The sequence below is a fragment of the Notolepis coatsorum genome, assembly GCF_963971535.1.
Source record: "Notolepis coatsorum genome assembly, contig: SCAFFOLD_272, whole genome shotgun sequence".
Lineage (NCBI taxonomy): Eukaryota > Metazoa > Chordata > Actinopteri > Aulopiformes > Paralepididae > Notolepis > Notolepis coatsorum.
In genome coordinates, this window is record NW_028170292.1 from 285,531 (window position 1) to 311,375 (window position 25,845).

The 25,845-nt window shown below is 45.1% G+C and overlaps 1 protein-coding gene across 2 annotated transcripts; it reads right to left on the minus strand.

The window, feature by feature from the left end:
• Positions 1-407: 407 nt before the first annotated feature.
• ccdc136a (coiled-coil domain containing 136a) lies at positions 408-25,845 on the minus strand. 2 transcript variants are annotated; one of them, XR_014620961.1, is made up of 8 exons: positions 25,546-25,845; positions 18,350-18,424; positions 14,890-15,192; positions 7,137-7,254; positions 6,623-6,911; positions 6,053-6,184; positions 2,904-2,967; positions 408-2,202 (listed from the first exon to the last, which is right to left on the minus strand). XR_014620961.1 is itself a non-coding variant. In XM_084339427.1 (8 exons), the coding sequence occupies exons 1-8, from the start codon at positions 25,805-25,807 to the stop codon at positions 2,190-2,192; spliced, it is 1,305 nt and encodes a 434-aa protein (XP_084195553.1). In that variant the 5' UTR covers positions 25,808-25,845; the 3' UTR covers positions 408-2,189. The 2 variants fall into 2 exon arrangements, 1 of the variants encoding a protein (XP_084195553.1); XM_084339427.1 differs by having other exon boundaries at positions 2,904-3,016.

The following is a 25,845-nucleotide window of genomic DNA, read 5'->3' on the forward strand; positions in this document are numbered from 1 at the left end:
CTACTACTACTGCTACTACTACTACTATACTACTACTAGCCTCCTACTGCTACTATTATTATTACTACTACTACTACTACTACTACTACTACTACTACTAGCCTTCTAAGTACTGCTACTATTACTACTAGTACTACTACTGCTACTACTACTACTACTACTACTACTACTACTATACTACAAGCCTACTACCACTAATACCACTACTACTACTACTAATAATAATAATGAAGAATGATGATGATAATAATAATAATAATAATACTACTACTACTACTACTACTACTAATAATAATAATAATAATAATAATAATAATAAATAATAATAATAATAATAATAATAATAATAATAATAATAATAATAATAATAATAATAATAATAATAATAATAATAATAATAATAATAATAATAATAATAATAATAATAATAATAATAATAATAATAATAATAATAATAATAATAATAATAATAATAATAATAATAATAATAATACATTTAATTCAATCAATTAAGATGCTATAATTATGTGTGCTGCAGATTTCAAGTTTTTCAAGGGGAACTATGAAGGGTCAAAGGTGAATCAGTACGCTGCATCGACTGCCTGGCATGTGGAGTAAGTTGGTGAGATAGGAAGATGGACATGCTCTTCATTTTTAGCCTCAGGCTTGAACTGATCCCGGGGTCACACATGTACATGACAACCATGATGCTGGGCTGAAGTGACAGACCCCTGGGCTAAGCACAGTAAATAAAACGCATGCTGTTGCATTGGTCCCGCCCATCTGGGTGAGGTCACTGTTAAACATAGGCCTGATTACACTGTGCTCGGATTGACAGGTGCTCAGCAGGGCATACCTTACATACTTGAACACCATAGGCATGCACAGTGTGGACAGAGGTTATCAATATTCTAATGGTAGGAAGAGCAAAATAATAGCAGCAGGATAGTGTTTATTTGGTAACTTGTCATTAGGCCCGGTTATTGGGCTTCAAAGCTTAAGTAGTAACTATCAATGGTCGAAGCTTCAATCTTCTCTCACAAGAGTTTTAACATGGTGAATGAGAGCTGTGGGGTAGACAGGTTTCCCGAAAGTTTGTATGATGTTATCTGAGAAGAACTGATTCTCAAAATGTATGTTGGATTATTATTTCTATAAACTATTTATTATGCTGATGTAAGCACATTTCTGGAGGGGTAAAGATAAAATAATAAAAAAAAAACACAACTAAAAACAAAGAAAACAAAGCATTCGAATAGTGATTTTGACATCGATTACCATGGCAGCGATTGAAGATTAGAATCATTCGGGTCAGCTCTACTTGTAATTGATCTTTTCTCTGTATTTTGCCATTTTAAACATATATTTGTTGTGGATTTATTGCCTTTAGAAATTGGGGGAAGCATGAGGGAGGTGACAGCTGATTGCTCGTTATTATAATAAACGTTGTAATTCAAGACAGGTGGTATAGGCAATTAAGCATGCATTTCTAGATACATACCGTATATCCCTACTGTATAAATAAAACTACATACTGCTGTTTCTATCAACCTTTTTAAGGGCTTATTTACAATGATGATTTCAGTGCATTCAACGTACAGAACCCATGTTTGGGGAGATAGAAACGTTAAAAGATAACCCAACGATTAAATAAATAATGGTTAAATATATAGAATGTATCGTACAAGACATTCATTATCGGAACCATGGTTCCGTTGACCACGAGAAGAGAGACGAAACACGTATTACATCCACAAAGCAAAGACACAGAAGAGGAACGGGAGACTGCAGCAGCACTGACAAACATTTAGCGGGGTGAGATTTGTCTTGTCTTCGCGTAGCTCGCCTGTGGATCAACCCGGTTCTCACACAGCCATCGTACCAGTGACAGACCAGGTTAGATGGAGCCTCGTCACTCTCTTTCCCCTTCGGCGTGTGCTCTCATTCCAAAGTAGCATTCCGCCAATCTTCTCCCAATCGTCAGTCCGGAGAAAGGTGTCTCCTGATATATTCCAGTTCCATCTGTGTAGAAATGGCAGGAGGGAATGGAGGCTGATCTGAAGCAGACGTCTGTCCACGTGCAGTTGTTGAACCACCTAGACATTAACAGCGGGCGAGAGCTCTCAACAAGCTAGCCATCACCAGTAGCACTGCAGTGGCTGCAGTGACAGTCAGAATAGGGTTCCAACCTACCTCACTCCCCTGGAGAAAGAAGGAGAATGATACTAGACATCAAGATTCTGTATATGTTGAGCTATGGCTCACATCCACCATTGCAGAGACAGACGTACTTGATCGTCAAATAACTGATTTATGTGTTTATTGTCATGCTAAGCAATATGAAAAACCGTCCCACCCGTCCCATGTCCTTCTTCTCTAAGCACTAACTATACAGTAGGTAGCTAAATTCATACTGGATCTAAAAATATCGGATCACTTTCATACAAAGGTTTGATTGAAACTTTTGTTCCCACCCATATTAATTAATTGCTCAATTTAGATCACCAAATTATTTTGTTCCTGAGTGCATAATGTCTCTAGGCCCTGTACTCTATATCATCAGTAGGTATAATCTGTAATGCTGTCAAACACAGCGACCTCTAGGCAAAAGACCCCACTTGGTATTGCGCTTTTTTTATTTATTTTTTGACGTGTGGGTTGGAGTTTAGTAACTTATTATATTGTTAATTTCCCCAGACGTCTCATGGCAGAGCCTGAGGTGTGACCAGCAGTAGCAACCCCTCCCCCTCTCCCCACTCAACTCCAACCCACACATCAGACCAAAACAAAAAAATACATTGTAATTTGTTTTTGCCAGAGGTCGCTGTTTGACGACATTACAGATTATACCTTTATGACACGTAATGCATTACGCAGCACATGGAGATGAGCTCCTCTCATACCTTGCTCTCTGGGACGCCAGCTCCGACAACCAGCACCAAACCACAGCCACTATTATAATCATTCCTATGAAGGGGATGGAGAGAACAGGGTGCTCAGACGAACGGATGAAACTCTGCGGAGGGAATAAAAAAAAACACACACAAGGACAATGGAGATGAAGGGACTGAATGAATGAACGGATGGATGGAAAGAGTCAAATAATAAACAGAAGAGGGTAGATACAAGCACCAGCACAATGAAACCAAAAGATAATGGCATGGTCTATGGCTATGGAATAAAAGGGGGATTTAGGGGTCGTGATGGAGTGAATCTTGTGTTCTACTCACCCAAAGAAATAAAAATAAGCAGTGCATAAATGTTATGACATAAATCATCAGATACAATCCAAGTCAATGTCAAAGGTGTGTGTGTGTGTGTGTGTGTGTGTGTGTGTGTGTGTGTGTGTGTGTGTGTGTGTGTGTGTGTGTGTGTGTGTGTGTGTGTGTGTGTGTGTGTGTGTGTGTGTGTGTGTGTGTGTGTGTGTGTGTGTGTGTGTGTGTGTGTGTGTGTGTGTGTGTGTGTGTGTGTGTGTGTGTGTGTGTGTGTGAGCGAGCATTTGTGTATGTCCTTCACGTGGCTGTGAATAAAGTTATGGTGACAAAATAAATGACAATTCAGTGCAATGCATGTCACATGAATTGTCTTTTTAAAATAGAGGCATAAAAGGTACAGTATGTCTCAAAACACAATGCAAACTCTCTTCTCTCAATCCTCATTTCTACTCTATAACGATACCTTTCATAAGACAGACTGAGAAGTCATGGACATTCAGAGAACAAGGACAGAGTTGGAGACAGGGACGGGCAGACAGTTTGACACAACGCAGAGAGACAGCTTATAGTGGTGGTGGAAGGAGTACACATATAATTGTTGTGGGATGGGGAGATTGGGAGTGTGGTGAGTATACAGTAAATGTTTAATTTTCTTAATATTTTCTTTTATAAAACATGTCAATTGAAAAACTTAAATAACAATCAATTAAAAAAGGATAAACATTTCTTTTCAAGCATAAGTATAAAAAACATTTGATATTGAATGCACTTGAAGATATTGAAGTATCAAAGGTAAAAATACACATACTATATGATGGTCCTGTATTTCGGTGCTTGACAGCGTTACATCTTCAGTGCTGAACCTCTAAAGGTTATGTTGAAATGGTTATGTGGTCCAGTTATACTGGGCTGAATAACATATAGTTAGTTACTTTCCACCCCTGGTTTATAGGACTATATGAAACATACAGAATGGGATGTAAACCCCATACAGGTCAACATACAGTGATATGAGCTGAAGACGGGCCATGTCAGTTCATAATCAATACATGTAAATCGATACAGCAATGAGGTTTAGACACATAAAAGGTGGGCTCAACAGACACAGGAAGATATAGTGAAAAGCTTCACATTTAACTTCATGTAAAGATATAACAATGTATAAAGGCATTTGTTGACAACTCATTCTGTGGAAAATAATTTGAAATACAATTTCAGAACATTAAAAAAATAGATTTTCAGGTTTGGCCTACTTCTAACACCAAAAGCATGTGATTTATTTTAAACCCATTTGCAACCCAATCCTCCCATGATGCAGGTCTGATTATATTGAATGATTTATCGTATACATTTTTCACATATTGATTTGTTTTTCTATTCTTGTCATGAAGTTTGTAACATGTTGCCAATCTTGTTTGATGTGATATCATCCAATGGCATCTTAATTGAGAACCACACTTACACTGAAATAAGTGTGACTTTTTTTGTGTCATCCTCAACTTAATCTTTTTTTTTTTTGCATGTTCACATGTGTATACATGGCTTTTGTTTAAAACTGTCAAATAAAAGGAACTCATTTCTATAGACCACCACAACACTTCCGGTACTTTGAGCTCATGGGAGAGAGCGGGGGGGATCAAATGAATTAATGTTGATTAGAGCCTTCTTGACGTAAGTGGTTGTAGCTACGGCTGTGGGGGAGCTGGAGACATGATCCAATAGCCTTTTTTTATACGCCTGAGTCTCCTGAACACGCACCTACTCCCCAACCGGTGCATGCGCAGATTGACCAGGGAGTCTCGGAAAAGTGAGGTAGGTGCGGAAAAAGTTACTATAGCTCGGCAGAGAAAGTGCAGATCGACTTGGGATTGGTCTCTCCATGTTCGGGAGACTCAGGCGTATAAAAAAAACGTCTATTGGATCATGTCTCCAGCACCCCCACAGCCGTAACTACAACCACTTACGTCAAGGCTCTAATCAACATTCATTCATTTTATCCCCCCGTGTTCCCCTTCCCCCCTCCCTTTCACAAGCTCCATGTAACGCGGAAGTGCAGTGGTCTCTATAACATAGACCACCGCAACACTTCCGGAATTCTGAAATTAGGGAGGAGATAGCGGGGGGAGCAAATGAATGAATGTGGATGAGAGCCTTGATGTAAGTGGTTGCAGCTACGGCTGTGGGGGTGCTAGAGACATGATCCAATAGACTTTTATGCGCCTGAGTCTCCTGAACACGGCTCGACCACACCTACGCATGCGCAGATTGCCAACGGAGTCTGAACGGCGCGCGAATGAATGTTGAATGTTCCATCAGAGGGGGGAGCTTGTGGTGGTAGAGTGAGCGGCTATAGACCACTGCACTTAAATATAAACATTAGTCTACCTGAAGACTCAATGAGGTAATTGTAGATGTCGCCATAAGACGCGTCTGGCCATTGAGTGGGATGCATTATCCTGTTCAACTGAAAGGACACTGGCCACCAAAGCAGGCACAAGCTCCCCCCTCTGATGGAACATTCAATATTCATTCGTGCGCCGTTCAGACTCCGTTGGCAATCTGCGCATGCGTATGGGGAGTAGGCGCTGAAAAGGGGACTTTAGCTTGGCCGATTTAGTTCTGATCGATTGAGACTCAGGTGTATAAAAAAAAGGCTATTGGATCATGTCTCCAGCACCCCCACAGCCGTAGCTGCAACCACTTACATCAAGGCTCTAATCATCATTCATTAATTTGCTCCCCCCGCTATCTCCTCCCCGATTTCAATGTAACGCGGAAGTGCAGTGGTCTATTGTGTTCACAACCTTTCACCCTTTGCTCCTGTGTGGCCCCCTCACCTGAGCCCCCCCAGTCAGCTTCTCCAGCTCCGCCTTGCAGCGCAGCAGCTCCTCCTCCAGCTCCGCCCTCTCCCTCTGGCTGGTGTCGTACAACACCTGCAGTTCCTGTAGCTCCACCTTCAGGCCATCGCACTGGGGGGGGGGGGGGGGAGACAGAGACAGAGCTCATGCATTCTCTTCCCCTCATTATGTTGGCAGATAACTTGATTTGGCACCTGACGTTACTCAACGCTAGCTCAACAGTGTATATATACGGTTGCGATAATGATGACACATTCCAGGCTAGCTAAATATACCTCGGTTCATTGTGTCTTTCCCACCCGTTACTGTAAAAGCTAATTAACCATTTGTGTCAGTCATGGGACGTGGGGGTTTAAGCAGCTGCCCCGGTAATGTTTTGCTGTGCTACTGTGTAATGCAAGTGGATTTGCGTTGAGCTGGACATTCTCAGTGTAGCGCTAAGCCTTGCGATGTTGTCTTAGATGCTTACTTCATGGACCAGTAGAGTTCTACATGAGGAAAAGCACGACGCAGCTAATAGCTGTGGGCCGCTGGTTCACCACAGCATACCTCTCTCTGGACCTGAGAAGCCTTCTCCTCAGCCTGCTTCAGCTGATCCCTCAGGGAGAAGATCTCCCCGAAGCCCCCGTTCAAGCTGGACGGCGTCACAGGCTTCCCGTCGAAGGAGATGTTCTTCTGGATGGAGGCGTCCACCAGGCGGCAGTTGGTCCTCTCGGACTGAGCCATGGTCATGTAGCTCTCTGTCATGACCTCCTCTGAGCTAGTCTCCACCTCCTTCCCCTCCGTGCCCTCCTCCCCGCTGCCATCTTCTTTCAACGACAGGTAGACATTATTGGAACTGTAAAAACAGACCCAAACATTACAGAATATTTTATGACAAACATGCACCCTGTCGAGTTCACTAATGTGTCCTATTTTATCATGTGACCTCATGGTCATCCCCTGTGATTCAACAGGTGGCTGTAACTGTTTTCTAAACGGTGGTGACATGATGAGGGTGCTTGTGTGTCATCACGGAGGGGGTCGGGTGTCCCGTCCAGCCGGGCAGAGGAGTGACTCTCACCCTGTCTTCTGCCTCTGCAGCAGCTGCAGCCTCTCAGACAGACGTCTGTTGTCCTCCTTCAGAGTCTGACACTCCGCCCGCAGCGTGTGGCACTCCTCCTTCAGCAGACCCACGTCACCTGGCCAAACAAGGGATTCAGTTACAGTTATTTAGTCCAGTAGGTAAATATAGCTTCATCACTCGACCACTGGGGTCCCGCAGTGCTATCGCAAGATATAGAATATAAAAAAGATTATAATAAGTTACGATGAAATGGTGAAATTGGAATACGTTCCCAAATGGAATGCATTTTGAATTCAGGAATTGAAAAAGACCAAAGAATGGCGAAGACAACATGAAATGTTCCTGACCTTTGACCTTTGTCACGATAGGTCCTAGCACACTCGGCACACACTGTGCCCCCAGACCCTCCCTCTTTCTTCCCTGCTATCACACCCCGGGCTCAGCACAGGGCCCAGCAGTGATGTCATGTGTTGGAAGTGTGTGTCTGACGTGCTCCAGTGCCTCCCCTGCCTTGCCTTGTCTCATTCCCTTAACTTAGCGTGACTTCATGTCGCTGCTATCTCAAAGACACACACACACACACACACACACACACACACACACACACACACACACACACACACACACACACACACACACACACACACACACACACACACACACACACACACACACACACACACACACACACACACACACACACACACACACACACACACACACACACACACACACACACACACACACACACACACACACACACACACACACACACACACACACACACACACACACCACTCCCCTACAGCTCGGAGCCCGAGCGGCAAAAACAAATTTGTAATGCTGAGGCCTTTTCCCCCTTTATTAAAGCTTGATTGATGTGTTTGGCTGTGGGACGTTAACCATGTTGAGAGCTAGCAATAAAATCCACGACCTCATGCTCGAGTTTCAGAATACCAACTAGACAGGCTCTATTGTCTGGTGGTGGTGAGGTGCACGTTTGATAGAGTTGAATTCCAGAGCGCTGACAGTACCGTGCTGTTACTGTATTCCTTGTATTCATTGCTGTTTACATACAGTTGGTGTGGCGATGAAGTGCAAAACCCGGACTGACAAGCTTTTAAGTTTGAAGTATTAGAGTCGGAGTGAGGGCTGGTACTCAACCACCCTCCCTATACTCAACCACCCTCCCACTCAACCACCCTCCTCCCTATACTCAACCCCCCTCCTTATACTCAACCACCCTCCCTATACTCAACCCCCCTCCCTATACTAAACCACCCTCCCTATACTCAACCACCCTCCTTTACTCAACCACTCTCCCTATACTCAACCCCCTCCTTATACTCAACCCCCTCCTTATACTCAACCCCCTCCTTATACTCAACCACCCTCCTTATACTCAACCACCCTCCCTATACTCAACCACCCTCCCTATACTCAACCCCCTCCTTATACTCAACCACCCTCCTTATACTCAACCACCCTCCTTATACTCAACCACCCTCCCTATACTCAACCACCCTCCCTATACTCAACCACCCTCCTTATACTCAACCACCCTCCCTATACTCAACCACCCTCCCTATACTCAACCACCCTCCCTATACTCAACCACTCTCCTTATACTCAACCACCTTCCCTATACTCAACCACCCTCCCTATACTCAACCACCCTCCTTATACTCAACCACCCTCCCTATACTCAACCACTCTCCTTATACTCAACCACCTTCACTATACTCAACCACCCTCCCTATACTCAACCGCCCTCCCTATACTCAACCACCTTCACTATACTCAACCGCCCTCCCTATACTCAACCGCCCTCCCTATACTCAACCACTCTCCTTATACTCAACCACCTTCCCTATACTCAACCACCCTCCCTATACTCAACCGCCCTCCCTATACTCAACCACCTTCCCTATACTCAACCGCCCTCCCTATACTCAACCACCTTCCCTATACTCAACCGCCCTCCCTATACTCAACCCCCCTCCTTATACTCAACCACCCTCCCTATACTCAACCACCCTCCCTATACTCAACCACTCTCCCTATACTCAACCCCCTCCTTATACTCAACCACCCTCCCTATACTCAACCCCCTCCTTATACTCAACCACCCTCCCTATACTCAACCACTCTCCTTATACTCAACCACCTTCACTATACTCAACCGCCCTCCCTATACTCAACCACCTTCACTATACTCAACCACCCTCCCTATACTCAACCACTCTCCTTATACTCAACCACCCTCCCTATACTCAACCGCCCTCCCTATACTCAACCACCCTCCCTATACTCAACCACCCTCCCTATACTCAACCGCCCTCCCTATACTCAACCACCCTCCCTATACTCAACCACCCTCCCTATACTCAACCACCCTCCCTATACTCAACCGCCCTCCTTATACTCAACCACCCTCCTTATACTCAACCACCCTCCCTATACTCAACCACCCTCCTTATACTCAACCACCCTCCCTATACTCAACCACCCTCCTTATACTCAACCACCCTCCCTATACTCAACCACTCTCCCTATACTCAACCACCCTCCCTATACTCAACCACCCTCCCTATACTCAACCACTCTCCCTATACTCAACCACCCTCCCTATACTCAACCACCCTCCTTATACTCAACCACCCTCCCTATACTCAACCACCCTCCCTATACTCAACCACCCTCCCTATACTCAACCACTCTCCCTATACTCAACCACCTTCCCTATACTCAACCACTCTCCCTATACTCAACCACCCTCCCTATACTCAACCCCCCTCCCTATACTAAACCACCCTCCCTATACTCAACCACCCTCCCTATACTCAACCGCCCTCCCTATACTCAACCACCCTCCCTATACTCAACCACCCTCCCTATACTCAACCACTCTCCCTATACTCAACCACCCTCCCTATACTCAACCGCCCTCCTTATACTCAACCACCCTCCTTATACTCAACCACTCTCCCTATACTCAACCACCTTCCCTATACTCAACCACCCTCCCTATACTCAACCACCCTCCTTATACTCAACCACCCTCCTTATACTCAAACCACCTCCCTATACTCAACCACCCTCCCTATACTCAACCACCCTCCCTATACTCAACCACCCTCCCTATACTCAACCACTCTCCTTATACTCAACCACCTTCACTATACTCAACCACCCTCCCTATACTCAACCGCCCTCCCTATACTCAACCGCCCTCCCTATACTCAACCACCTTCACTATACTCAACCGCCCTCCCTATACTCAACCACCCTCCCTATACTCAACCGCCCTCCCTATACTCAACCGCCCTCCCTATACTCAACCACCTTCACTATACTCAACCGCCCTCCCTATACTCAACCACCCTCCCTATACTCAACCACTCTCCCTATACTCAACCGCCCTCCCTATACTCAACCACTCTCCTTATACTCAACCACCCTCCCTATACTCAACCGCCCTCCCTATACTCAACCACCTTCCCTATACTCAACCGCCCTCCCTATACTCAACCACCTTCCCTATACTCAACTGCCCTCCCTATACTCAACCCCCCTCCTTATACTCAACCACCCTCCCTATACTCAACCACCCTCCCTATACTCAACCGCCCTCCCTATACTCAACCGCCCTCCCTATACTCAACCACCCTCCCTATACTCAACCACTCTCCTTATACTCAACCACCTTCACTATACTCAACCGCCCTCCCTATACTCAACCACCCTCCCTATACTCAACCGCCCTCCCTATACTCAACCACCCTCCCTATACTCAACCGCCCTCCCTATACTCAACCACTCTCCTTATACTCAACCACCTTCCCTATACTCAACCGCCCTCCCTATACTCAACCGCCCTCCCTATACTCAACCACTCTCCTTATACTCAACCACCTTCACTATACTCAACCACCTTCACTATACTCAACCACCCTCCCTATACTCAACCGCCCTCCCTATACTCAACCACTCTCCTTATACTCAACCACCTTCCCTATACTCAACCGCCCTCCCTATACTCAACCACCTTCCCTATACTCAACCGCCCTCCCTATACTCAACCACCTTCCCTATACTCAACCGCCCTCCCTATACTCAACCCCCCTCCTTATACTCAACCACCCTCCCTATACTCAACCACCCTCCCTATACTCAACCGCCCTCCCTATACTCAACCACTCTCCCTATACTCAACCGCCCTCCCTATACTCAACCACCTTCACTATACTCAACCACCTTCACTATACTCAACCACTCTCCCTATACTCAACCCCCCTCCTTATACTCAACCACCCTCCCTATACTCAACCACCCTCCCTATACTCAACCACTCTCCCTATACTCAACCCCCTCCTTATACTCAACCACCTTCCCTATACTCAACCACCCTCCCTATACTCAACTACCCTCCCTATACTCAACCACCCTCCCTATACTCAACCACTCTCCCTATACTCAACCGCCCTCCCTATACTCAACCACTCTCCCTATACTCAACCACTCTCCCTATACTCAACCACCCTCCTTATACTCAACCACTCTCCCTATACTCAACCACCCTCCCTATACTCAACCACCCTCCCTATACTCAACCACCCTCCCTATACTCAACCACCCTCCCTATACTCAACCACCCTCCCTATACTCAACCACTCTCCCTATACTCAACCACCCTCCTTATACTCAACCACTCTCCCTATACTCAACCACCCTCCCTATACTCAACCACCCTCCCTATACTCAACCACCCTCCTTATACTCAACCACCCTCCCTATACTCAACCACTCTCCCTATACTCAACCCCCTCCCTATACTCAACCACCCTCCTTATACTCAACCACCCTCCTTATACTCAACCCCCCTCCTTATACTCAACCACCCTCCTTATACTCAACCACTCTCCCTATACTCAACCACCCTCCCTATACTCAACCACTCTCCCTATACTCAACCACCCTCCCTATACTCAACCACCCTCCTTATACTCAACCACTCTCCCTATACTCAACCACCCTCCCTATACTCAACCACCCTCCTTATACTCAACCACTCTCCTTATACTCAACCACCCTCCTTATACTCAACCACTCTCCTTATACTCAACCACCCTCCTTATACTCAACCACCCTCCCTATACTCAACCACCCTCCTTATACTCAACCACTCTCCTTATACTCAACCACCCTCCTTATACTCAACCACCCTCCCTATACTCAACCACCCTCCTTATACTCAACCACCCTCCTTATACTCAACCCCCCTCCTTATACTCAACCACCCTCCTTATACTCAACCACCCTCCTTATACTCAACCACTCTCCCTATACTCAACCACCCTCCCTATACTCAACCACCCTCCCTATACTCAACCACTCTCCCTATACTCAACCACTCTCCCTATACTCAACCACCCTCCCTATACTCAACCGCCCTCCCTATACTCAACCACTCTCCCTATACTCAACCACCCTCCCTATACTCAACCACTCTCCCTATACTCAACCACCCTCCCTATCCTCAACCACTCTCCCTATACTCAACCACCCTCCCTATACTCAACCACCCTCCCTATACTCAACCACTCTCCCTATACTCAACCACCCTCCCTATACTCAACCACTCTCCCTATACTCAACCACTCTCCCTATACTCAACCACCCTCCCTATCCTCAACCACTCTCCCTATACTCAACCACCCTCCCTATACTCAACCACCCTCCCTATACTCAACCGCCCTCCCTATACTCAACCACTCTCCCTATACTCAACCACCCTCCCTATACTCAACCACTCTCCCTATACTCAACCACCCTCCCTATACTCAACCACTCTCCCTATACTCAACCACCCTCCCTATACTCAACCACTCTCCCTATACTCAACCACCCTCCCTATACTCAACCACCCTCCCTATACTCAACCACCCTCCCTATACTCAACCACCCTCCCTATACTCAACCCCCCTCTCCATTCACACAGTGGCCATTTCCCTCTTATGTCATGCTCAGGTTGGGATTCCTTTCCAACATGGTGACATACGAGCCAAATGTCTGCCATGTGAATATGGCCAACAACCATCCTCCCCAACCCATACACAGCTTCTCCCTGTTGTTTCTCATCAGGGCTCCCTAGTGGCGTGACATTTCACTCCAGGTAGCATGGCTTTACAGGACATATCTGTAACAAAAAATATGTTTGTCATCTCTACAGTAGTTGAGGTTAGGGTTAGGTGTGAGGTCTCCAGTAAGGTTAAGGTGAGGGTTAGGTTTATAAACCCCTTTTCTTATTCGCCTGTCTGTCACATCTCCGACACTTGTTTCCCACCTGTTCTCTCTTGACTCCTCTCACTCTTTCCTTCCTCTCTTCATACACATCCTTCTTACTCCCCTCCCACCTTCTCCTCTCACGTTCTCACCCTTCCTCCCTCCGCATATCTTTCACTCTCTCCTTGCCCATTTTTTTTTATTGGTCCCTCTCCTCTTCTCACCCTTTCTCTCACCCTGACACCTCCCGGTGCCACCATCTCTCACTATCTTTTCTCTTTCAATTTATTGTCCCTTCTACCTTCTTTCACCCTCTCCTCTCCCCATCCTGCTTCCCACCCAAATAAAAAGCATTTTAGCCTAGAAGATAATGAATATGACATGTATTTCATACAGTAGGTTTTCCATGCGATAAACCACTAATTTCATTAATCCGTCTGATACAGATGACAGCTGTTACCTTTACAAAGAAAAAGAAGAAATGTAAAATCCATTTACACTGCAATTACCATAACAAACTCCTACTGGATTTGTTATCAAAAGCTTCCTATGTGTGCACCCTGTCCTCCTCTTCTCCCTCTCTACCTCTCACCTCTCTACTCTCCCTCTCACCTCTCTAGTCTCCCTATCTACCTCTCACCTCTCTACTCTCCCTCTCACCTCTCTAGTCTCCCTATCTACCTCTCACCTCTCTACTCTCCCTCTCACCTCTCTAGTCTCCCTCTCTACCTCTCACCTCTCTACTCTCCCTCTCACCTCTCTAGTCTCCCTATCTACCTCTCACCTCTCTACTCTCCCGCCCTCTACCTGACTATCTGTATCTCCCTCAAACCCTCTCCTCACAACCACTCTCTACTCATTATCCTCCCCTCCTTCCCTATCTCACCATCTCTCCTCCCTCCTCTCTTCCTCCCTCCTCTCTTCCTCCCTCCTCTCTCCTCTCCTCCTCCACCTCTCACCCCATCTCCCCTCCTTCCCCCTCTTCCTCCCTCCTCTCCTCCTCCACCTCTCACCCCCTCTCCCCTCCTCCCTCTCTTATCCTCCTCTCCTCCTCCCCCTCCTCCACCCTCTCTCCTCCTCCCCCTCTCTTTTCTCCCCCTCTCTCCTCTCCTACTCTCCCTCTGTCCTCCCACCTTTCTCCTCTCCTCCCCACCTTCATCATCTCCTCCTCACCCTCTCTCCTCTTCACCCTCTCTCCTCTCCTCCTCACCCTCTCCTTCCCCCTCTCTCCTCTCCTCCTCACCCTCTCTCCTCTCCTCACCATATCTCCTTCCCCCTCTCTCTCTCCCCCCTCTCACCCTCTCTCCTCTCCTCACCCTCTCTCCTTCCCCCTCTCTCCTCTTCCCCCCTCTCACCCTCTCTCCTCTCCTCACCATATCTCCTTCCCCCTCTCTCTCTCCCCCCTCTCACCCTCTCTCCTCTCCTCTCTCCTCTTCCCCCCTCTCACCCTCTCTCCTCTCCTCACCCTCTCTCCTCTCTGCCTCCCTGCGCTGGCTCTTCATGCTGATCTCGGCCCTCAGCGTGGTGATCTCCAGCTCGTACTCCTGGGTCTCCTCTGTGAGGTGCTGCAGCTCGGCCCTCAGGCGACACAGCTCCTCCTGCAGCGAGGCGATGTCATTCTCCCTCTCCGCTGCCGCCTCCTCCGCCGCATGCTGAAGGAGCACCACCTCCTCCTGGGCATTGCGTAGCTCCTCCTGGGCCTCGACCAGCTCACTCTCCTTCTCCTCCTCCAGACTGTCCATCTCCTCCTGCACAGAGCGTAGCTGGGCTACAGGAGAGGAGGAACGGACGCAGGAGTTTGGGTCATAATTTTTAGGGGGATAGGTGCAGTGGCGGCTCTACCACTAGGGGCGCTAGGGCGCCGACCCACCTGCTGGCCAGCTGCTGTTAAATCAGAGAAGAAGACAATAAAACTTTTTCGTTTTTGTGTTTTATAGCCCTATAAATAATATAAACATGTTTAAAATTAATAATATTTACTCATTTTAAGTATGTTTGTATTTCCAATGCACAATATAACGTTATTATCTAAATTAAAAAAACATCGTTTTCCAGAGCAGGAAGTGACATCACGTTTTTTTTTTTTTTTCGTATTTCTCGGCCCGGGCTATACGCGATAGCGCTCTGAGTGCGCGTCACAGTTTGATCGCTGTCTCCGTCACAGCCAATCAGTGCATACGGCGTTGTGCGTTGAAATATGACTATTATGTTGGAATCCGAGCGCGATTTGAAGCGGTCTAGGGCAGCAGCGTGAACTTCCGTGAAGAATTTCCATAGCCGCATTTCACGGAGACGCTCTCTGATTGGCCGACGGCAGTATTTTTTTCCATGGCAGAATTTCACAGAGACGATCTCTGATTGGCCGAATCCAATTTCTAATGTTCCAATTCTAGCTTCTAGCTTGGTTCCTAGAGGTTGGTCTAGGACTGTTGTTTGTCTTAGAGCGTGCCGTGCCGTGACTGCAAGTTCTTTAGACTGTTAAGCTTAGGCACTCTTTCAAAGTTGGTTAAGGTTAGAGTTTGTCTTAGAGCATGGCGATAGAACGCCAGGTAGTTTGCAGTCTGTTCGAGCGGAAATGGACAAAGGAATGTACTTGTTGAGTGTTGTGCTAACGAGCTCAGCTGAGCTAACACTTGGCTAACAAGCTATATGGCGGATTATACACGTTTATCAAGCTCTCCTGCCCTGGACGTTTCAACTAAACAGTGAGTCTCTCTCTCTCTCTCTCTCTCTCTCTCTCTCTCTCTCTCTCTCTCTCTCTCTCTCTCTCTCTCTCTCTCTCTCTCTCTCTCTCTCTCTGTGCTTAACGTTAACGTTTGTAAATAGTTTTTTTTAGGAGCAGTACTGTTAGGCTACTGCTGTGCTGGCCATTCATGAAGCGAGACATTGCTGATTGTTTATTTATTTTATAACACAAGACTATGACTACCAACTGCCTAGCCAGCCGTGTATCAATCTTGGATGCAATAATAACGTTACTTACCACACTGACTATGTCGATGGCTCATTGATTTAACTACTGCAGCTCTCTCGGATTGAAAATACGTGGATTATGGCTTGTTCAATATCGTCTATGTTTGAATGAATGAATGAATGAATGAGAACTTTATTAACAGATTGCAGAATGGGTACAATACAGTACGGCTCAATACACACAATTGTTAAGGGGATGCAGACCAGAGAAAGACGTTTGTCTTGTTTACATCAGGGTCCCAGATTTTCGATTCATATCGATAGTTTAATAGCTAGCCTTGGCTCGTTTAACAATATGCAAAATATGTGTACAGCCCTGTACTCATACTGAAGTTATTCTTGGTATATAATAGGTCTGATTGTGTAACGAATCGATTCCACGTCGCGCTGTGTGTGAGAGAGAGAAGGAGAGAGGGAGAGATCTGCCTGTGTTTGGAGACGGGCGAGTTTTGTTTCTAACTTTTCTATTTATATTGTGTTTCAAGTTGTGAATTAGAGTCTAGAGTAGACTATACTTTATTTGACTGGTTGTGTGTTGTTGTAGTAACAGCTGAGCGACTCGTTCATAAGAGCCGATTCATTGCCGTGAGCATGAGTCGAATCGCTCATGTCTTGCCATGAGTCTTGCGTGGTACAGTACTGTACTGTACAAAATATTTGGTATAGCGCCCCTAGTGGCGAAGTACCCAGCGGCCGCCACTGGATAGGTGGCAAGATATTGCAGGCAGTGTGTGGGTGTGGGTGTGCAGATCTCTAAGCAACATACTGTACTCTTTGAAGGAAAAGCTGATGTAACCAATGGTAACAGACATGTTGTCATTCATTGTCCCAAAAGCAAATATGTCATCATATAGTTTAGGTATTCGCCCAACGTACACTGTAAAGAAATTATGTTTTTTCACTGGAAATTTACTGTATTATTTTACAGATTACTTTTGTTCTTCTACTTCAAGTGTAAATGCCAGATACATACAGTAAATAACTTTTTTTTTTTTAAACTTTGACCAGTCACCTGGTTCTTTTAGCGTTTATCGCTTTTTCTTCGCATTCATACTTGGTCAAGTTCGACCGACAGAAGCAGGCTGAAAGGGTTCAGATGGGGGGGAAAGACACTCTGGGAAAGGCACGGCTGCCGTCCGGGATTCGAACGCGCTCAGCCCCAGATCCGCGCGAGCGCGGTTGTCCACGGCGCTGAAATAGCACTCGCGGTACGTGGTGAGCTACTGGAGCTCCCCCAGTAAATTACCTTTTATCAAAATATTAACCATTAAATAAAGGTTGTAATCTGTCAATGTATTTGATTTTACTGTAATTTGACAGTAAGTAATTGGCAACCATTGATGCCAGACATTTACCGTTTTCTTGCAGCTTTTTTTCTTACAGTGTAGAAAGGAGGTCACAATACTAAGGGCCATGGATGACAATTCCCAGAGATCCCAGAGAAGACAAATGATAGCATATATTTAACATTTCATCAATAACATCTCTATGTTCTCATGTCTTCTCTCAGAGGCCCCTCAGATGTAGGCTGGCTACTCATTGGAGGCTAGAGGGACAATAGAAATCCATAACTAGACGTGGCAGATGGATGGTCTGTTCATTACCGCTCAATACTAATTGTGCTTCATTGGCAGTTCATGGGTCAAAATCAGGCTTGACCCTGATTATTGACATAATAATCAAATGGGCTATGTAGATATAGTTAATAGTGAGAGAAAATATCTATATATATAAACTGAAAGATGGGAAGCCACTTGAATGCAAAAGCACAAGATTGTATTGTGTGCATTAAAGGCAATAGAGCACTATATATAATTATATTCTATTTATTATCATTTCTTTCTGTTAATAATTTCACCTTTCTTGTACATATTATGATGTTGATTGCATTGTTTCCCGAGTCCACCACTGTGTGTTATCATTGCTCTGAGCAGTATCTATAGTGACAGTACCTTGTAGATTCTGGATCTGGCGTGTGAAGGCCTCGGCCTGGTGGGCGCTGGCCAGACGCTCATCTTCCAGCAGGCCTGAGGCGCAGGGGACAGAGAGATGAGGCACAAGTGTCAGCTCAGGAGGCCAATAGAAACATGACAGCTTAATAACTTGCAATAAAGGATCACTGAGGGCCAGAAGCCGTGCACACGTGTGTGTGTGTGTGTGTGTGTGTGTGTGTGTGTGTGTGTGTGTGTGTGTGTGTGTGTGTGTGTGTGTGTGTGTGTGTGTGTGTGTGTGTGTGTGTGTGTGTGTGTGTGTGTGTGTGTGAACCACTTTAAGTAACCTTTGTGGGATTCTCTTTAAATACATAATTGTCTAATTAATTTCAATAATGACAGTCAGTGCTGCATTCACTACATTCTATACAGCCCCTTTGAGACACGTTCTTTAGGCATAATTATGTTCCCTCTCCACTAACTGTACTGTGTAACTTGCTAGTCACAGCGTACTGAGCCCCAGTACCAAAATGAAAGTCACATCACTGAGGTTAGCATTAGAATATGTCTTCAAAGTAACAAAGTATATGAGTATTGCAAGGTACTTTCATTTTATGGAATTTTGTACCTTTACTCCACTACATTTCAGAGGGAATATTGTACTTTTTTTACTCCAATACATTTATGTGAACCCATCAGTTAGTAGTTCATTTGAAGAAAAAGATTTAGCATAGAAGATTTGCCAAAAATGGATGATGATAAATCTACTTTCAAGAGGACGTAATCAGAGGAGCATAACTGGACCACATACCTCTTTTACATAACCTTTAGAGGTCAGTGGTGCAAGGATTGAATGCTCCCAAGGACTGGAATAAACAAACATCCTGTAGAATGCATACTTTTACGTTTGATACTTAAGTACATTCAATATCAAATACTTCTCTACTTTTACCTAAGTAGGATTTTGCATGGAGGACTTTTACTTAAGTAAAGGAACTGGGTACTTCTTCCACCAATGCAAATGACTGCAAACTGCCTGGGACCAAATCCTTCCAGAACCTTCTCTCCATGTGTCTCCTCTGCTCTGTCACCCTCTCACGGTCTTAATAAAAACAATAACAAAACGAAGTTGAGTGAACTGCCCACTCTCCTTTTAAAAACAAGTTAAATAATCTGGTGCCGTACTTATGTCACTTCGTCACTCAACATTGAAATATGGTAACAATGTGTGATTTAGGGCTGTCAATTGTCCCTATGAATACCATTAAACTATGAATAGGCTGAAATGAGGCCTAGGGATAAGATGTACATATTATTACCAGATCGAAGCAGACATATTCAGTATAAATGCTTACAATCAACAAGTTCATTGTGTGTTGTATTTGTAATGCCCATTTATTGGCTTGCGTTGCAAGCACATCATTTCCAAAATCACAAAAAAGGGACAAGAACAAGATGATGTATTTTCAGTTCACCCCATATCAATCCTTAAAAAAGAAAATTGTATTCACATTTGACTGACAGTTTGGTAGTCGGATATGTATGTTTTAAAAATTCGAATGAATTTTTAATATTGAAATGTGTGCCGACAGCTCTAGTGTGATACTGTGATCAGAGGTTTGTATTTATCTGTGAAGCTGTGACCACAGTCTGAGCGATACCCTCTGCCTCTTGCATTCTAGGTGAGCAGACGTCCCCCTGCACCTCAGCATGAGTCAGCCTGTCACACTGAACACCCGAGAGGCTCCCCCCAACAGCTGCCGGTGGCAGACAGCTACAACAGCTGAGCATGCCCAGTGGGAGTGGCCCAGCAGTGATGTCACAGTGTGGTCTTCTAGGACGCCTCTGTCTGGAAGTTTCCCTGAGCGGTGCACGCAGCTGTCTTGAGGAATGCCTAGGCTAGAGACAACAACTGAGCCCATCATCACACCACATCCTACAGCGTGACACACGTACACACACTGACCTCACCGTGTCACCATCTCCAGGGCCTTACTCTGTGCTGATGTGCCTGAACACCCAAGTCATAATATCTATGTGACGCGATGCTCTATTCGGTGGCTGTGAGGAACCAATCCTGTCAGTGATCACGTATGAACATTTACACCGCGAGGTGTTTTACTGGATGATTAAGAGAGAAACATCCAGACTGAGAAGTGATAAAACGCAGACAGATCCTAGATAGGGCTTTTACTTGAGTAGGCTCAGAGTGACTGAGGTGTTGTGTAATGGAATGAAATTAGGAAAACATAAACACACAGTCATTGCAGATGAAAGTGGTGGTCTATGATTTGGTAGTTGGTTTCTTATTGAATAAAGGTTAGGATTAAGATGTTGATGTCATGACATGACATAAGATAAGATATATCTTTATTCATCAAGGTGAGGAAATTGAGGAATCCATGACCATGACATTGTTGCTACTTACTACATAAATTAAGTTGATCCAAATGCAAAAGGGAAGACAGTAGACATATACAGTAGTACTGTATTCGGGCTGTTGACATTAGAGGCTTGGTTTGAGGTGTGATTTAGTTTGTTATCTTGTTCTGAAGACTGAAAGTTCAGGTGAAATTGCGGACACCAGATAACGTGTCTGGAATGATAGTGTTTCATGTAATATAGATGATGTTTGGTCTGAAATATTGAATGCTGGCCTGAGGGTGGATGTACAGTATGGCGATATATTTCAGACAACAATCAAATTGTTCAACTGTGCAATACCAATAATACATGCATATGTGACAGATTGTATCGGACTCCTCTGCGTTGTGTATTAAAGGCTGATGTCCCGAGGGAGAGTCGAACTGGGGTCTCCCGCTCCGCGGGGCGACGACATAGACCGCTGCACTAAGAAGTGAATTCACCTCTGGGTACCGTACCTAGGCCTAACAAAAATAATGGTTGGTTTCAGGTTGCCGACCGACCCTGCCGATTTAGGTGCGACCCAATATATTTTATGAGTTTAAAAAAAAATTATATATTAAAAAAAAAAAAAATCATTTTTTTTTTTTTTTTTTTTTTTAGAATAAAGTTTCATAGAAATCTTAGTCAAACATTTAGTATTATGGATATTAAACATGCTGGCAGAGTACATGGATCCATGTTGTTGTGAACATTTTAACCCTTTCACTGCCACACGACAGCCGGTTAACCCTTTCACTGTGACAATACAGAAGGTTAGCCCTTTACTATCACACAACCGACGGCGATGCTCCATCATTAGCATCATTAGCTCCGCATCCGCGGAGCTAATGATGCTAATGATGGAGCATCGCCGTCGGTTGTGTGATAGTAAAGGGCTAACCTTCTGTCGTGTGGCAGTGAAAGGGTTAATTAAATAAAGAAATTCCCTATCCATAGTCGCCGTGGGAAAGAATAAAAAAATAAATAAAAAATTCCCTACCTACCCATGGCCAAACTGACAACCAACCTGAAACCAACTATTATTTTTGTTAGGCCTAACTGCCACAGTCACTTCTCAACACACCTGTTTCTGTGACTGTGGATATACTCACGCACCTCCGTTACACATACATACATTATGACTGTGTATGACACGGTATGACTGTGTATGAACAAATAATGGACTCTGTGAAGCGCTCTGAGTCAGAGCAACAGTCAGTCAGAGAAGAGCGCTATATAAATCCAATCCATTATTATTATTATTATTATTATTAATATTCCATTTTATAAACAATAAAAGAATAATAAAAAAAATTAAATAAAAAGGAAGAACACATATTAGAAACCCTTTGTTCACTACTCCTCTTTATAGCTGATTTAAAAGTGGAGAATGGGCTTATGGACCTCAACTCCATTGGTAGGCTATTCCATAGTACTGCTGCTGAATATATTAATGAGTTTTGGCCTATCGCTGCTGGCAGGACAAAACCTCATAACTCCAAAAACTCAACTTTTCAGCAGATGAAAAAAACAAACACAGATTTGAGGACGAATAGTTAACTTACGAGGTTTAGACAGATGATTGGTTTAATGCTTTACCATTGTGTAGACTTTGTAAAACCACACACACATGGAGGATGATCTACTGAGTTGATCAAAAAAAAAAAAAAAAAAAATGGAGTTACGATGTTTTGTCCCGCCAGCAGCGATATGTTTCTATTACATCTCACTGGGACGATGTCTGTAGGACTCCCCCTGGTGGCATGTCCGTGTACATCCCTAACCCTGTTAAAATATCCACTAAGGTATTGAGGGACAGTATTCCAGAGTATCTTGTGTATCATGTTGAGTTTTAATTGAGAGACCCTCTCCTCAACCCTGAGCCACTTGATGCTTAAAATGTGAGCAGCAGGGCGGTTAGGTGGCCGAGCGGAGATTGCGTTCGTCACCAACCCCGGAGCTGTGAGCTGGATTCGCCTGTTCGAATCCAGCTCACAGCTCCGGGGTTGTCACCAGCTTGGCTGGCCGTCTGCACTAATACAATTGGCTGTATTAGAGGGTGGGAGAAGCTGGCGGGGTGGGTCCGGGTCGTTGTAAACAGCGACTCCTACAGTTCGGTCGGGGCGCCTGCTAAGCGCGGATAGGACTCGAGGGGGATAGTGTGGTCCTCCCACACGCTACGCCCTCTCGATGAGAATCCGCGCTGCCAGGTGAAAAGAAGTGGTGATTGGCTGGACGTGTGTCGGAGGAAGCACGTGGTAGCCTCCACTCTCCCAGATGATCTGACTGTGGGGGGTAAGTGCGCAGCGACCAGGAAGGGACTGGGAATTGGCATACGACTAACATTGGGATGGGAGAAAAATCGGAGGAAAATGGAGGGGAAAAAAGACCAATAAAAAAAAATAAAAAAATTTGAGCAGCTTTAAGTACCTGGGGGTCCACATCTCAGAGGATCTGACATGGTCAACACACATAGACACAGTCGTAAAAAAGGCAAAGCAGCGCCTCTACCACCTGAGACAGTTAAGGAAGTTCAGAGTATCGGGGAAGATACTCCAGTCCTTCTACTCCGGAGCTGTAGAGAGCATCTTGACTGGAAACATCACTGCCTGGTATGGAAACAGCACGGCACAGGACAAGAAGGCCCTACAGAGAGTGGTGTGCTCAGCCGAGTGTACCACGGGTATTGCACTACCTCCCCTGCAGGTTCTATACAACAAGAGGTGCAAATCCAGAGCCTGCAGAATAATGAAAGACCCTCACCACCCCAATAACAGCCTGTTCCAACTGCTGAGGTCAGGCAGACGCCTGCGAACCCCGGCTACTAGGACAGAGAGGCTTCGGCTCAGCTTCTTCCCCCAGGCCATCAGAGCCTTGAACAATGAACACTGAGTGCCACAGAACACTGAACTCTCCACACACAAGCACACATGAGCACACACACGACACGCACGCTGTGCACGCTCGCACACTAGCAGCCACTTTAACATGAGCAGGCACACACTCATGCTGCACACGCCCACACTTAGGGCCACAAAGGAAAGGTCACTTTAAAAATAGTATAGCAACAGTAACAGTGTATTGCACTACCAAAGGACCTAACATGTCCTACATGCTCTGTAAATAACTATGTACAGATACCGAGATGTCCCACTATATTACCTGTCTATTGCACAATGTTGTTTTTATTGGATTCTATTATATGTTGTACTACTGTATTGCACATCGTTGCGAGCAAGACCACCCGCATTTCATTGTATACTTGTATGCCGTGACAAATAAAACTCTTGACTTGACTTGACTTGAATGTGTCTGTGTAAGGTGAGTCCTGGGATGGAGTTTTAGAATCAGTCTAGCTCATTTGTTCTGAGCTGTCTGTAGCCTACCTTTCAGTGCTACTGTGATGCCAGTGTACCAGGAGGAGCACGCATAGTCATAATGACATTGGATCAGGGCCCCTGCCAGTACTTATTTTTTTGTATTTTCTTTTTTTTATTATTTTTTAAACAAACACATAAACAAACATGACAACACACGATAAGATATACAAGCATTAGTTGACAGTGCACATCCAATGAAATCACATTTTAGTTAATTGTCTTATATAGGATATACCCTTAATACCTGTTATCTAAAAACCTACACACATATGCTCCAGCTCGTACCCCCCCCCCCCTCCCGGACCCCCCATTGGATAATCCATCCATTTTCCCTCGCTCCTAACCAGACATTACCATTATATGCTAGCTTTTATTTTCTCCACCACTTCTAACCACAATGTCATTTTGGATTCATTGAGACCCAAAATTCTTGCTGTAGATATTTCTTGATAAATCACATCGAGATATGTAATAATCCAGACCTTTCGGCACATTTTTTCCGGTTGGAACCATCGTGATGCTATCAGCTTTTTAGCCACTGTGATACCCGATAAAACCAATCTCTTTAGCTGTGGATGTACTGCACACTCAAAAACATCATTCAGCAGTAATACAGAGGGGTGTACAGGTATATTCCAAGTTAAGAGATTTGATAATTGATGGGTCACCTCTTTCCAGAATATCTTAACTGGTGGGCAGTCCCAGTCCCAGCCCCTGCCAGTACTTCTAAGGCTGACCTGTTAATATAGGTGGACACTCTGCAGAGAAATTTTATTCTCTGGTTGATCTTTGTGACCACCTTTTGTGCCATGCTCACCCCTGATAAGGTGTTGTCCAAAACACATCCTAGGTATGTGACTTCCTCCTTTGCTGTAACCTCGATATCTCCTACCACTACTTTGAACCCAGGAGACCTCTTAAGTCGTATGGCAGAGCCAAAAAGGATAGCTTCGGTTTTACCCAGGTGGAGGGATAATCTGTTTTCGACCAGCCAATGACTGATCTTGACAAACTCTAGACTGAGTGACCTCTCAACTTCTCTTTTGTCCTGATGGAAGATAACCTGTACACTTTACTTTGGGTGCGCAAATAATGACATTGTATAGGAACTAATGAGGGACTATTATGTTACAGTAACATAAAGTGTTGTAAAATATTATAGTTAGCTTTTAGAAATAAGCAGGTATGGGGTTTTAGTGTCAAATGGACACTGAATGTGTCGTTGCGAAGCAAACCACAAGCCATTCTGGAAGGATTTCCCTATACTGACACACCAGGACTGCGATTTGACTAACTGATTAATAAACAGTTTGTTAACATGTAGTTCCTCATTGGTGGTCTCTTGGTACTTAATCATGATCATTGTGGCTCCTAGAGTGTCACAGTAGTGTTGTTGAAAACAGTCATCAGTCATATCCTGGTGGATCTCACCTTGCAGCTCGTGGAAGCTCTCCTGGTGCTTGTTGGAGGTCTCCCTGGCCTCATCCAGCTCCAGGAGGAGCTGTAACACCTGGGACCTCAGCTCCTCCAGCTCCTCCTCCTCCGTCAAGGGCTCCTGCTCTTTTATATTCTCCTCCCCCTCCTCTTCCTCCTCCTTCAGCTTCCTCTCCTCCCCTTCCTCCTGGTCCATCTCCTCCTTTTCGTTGTCCTCCTCTAGGACTCCTCGCTCCTTCGCTGTCATCTCGTTGTCCATGGTGGGGCTGCTCTCTGCTTTTAGATCGCACGGGTCAT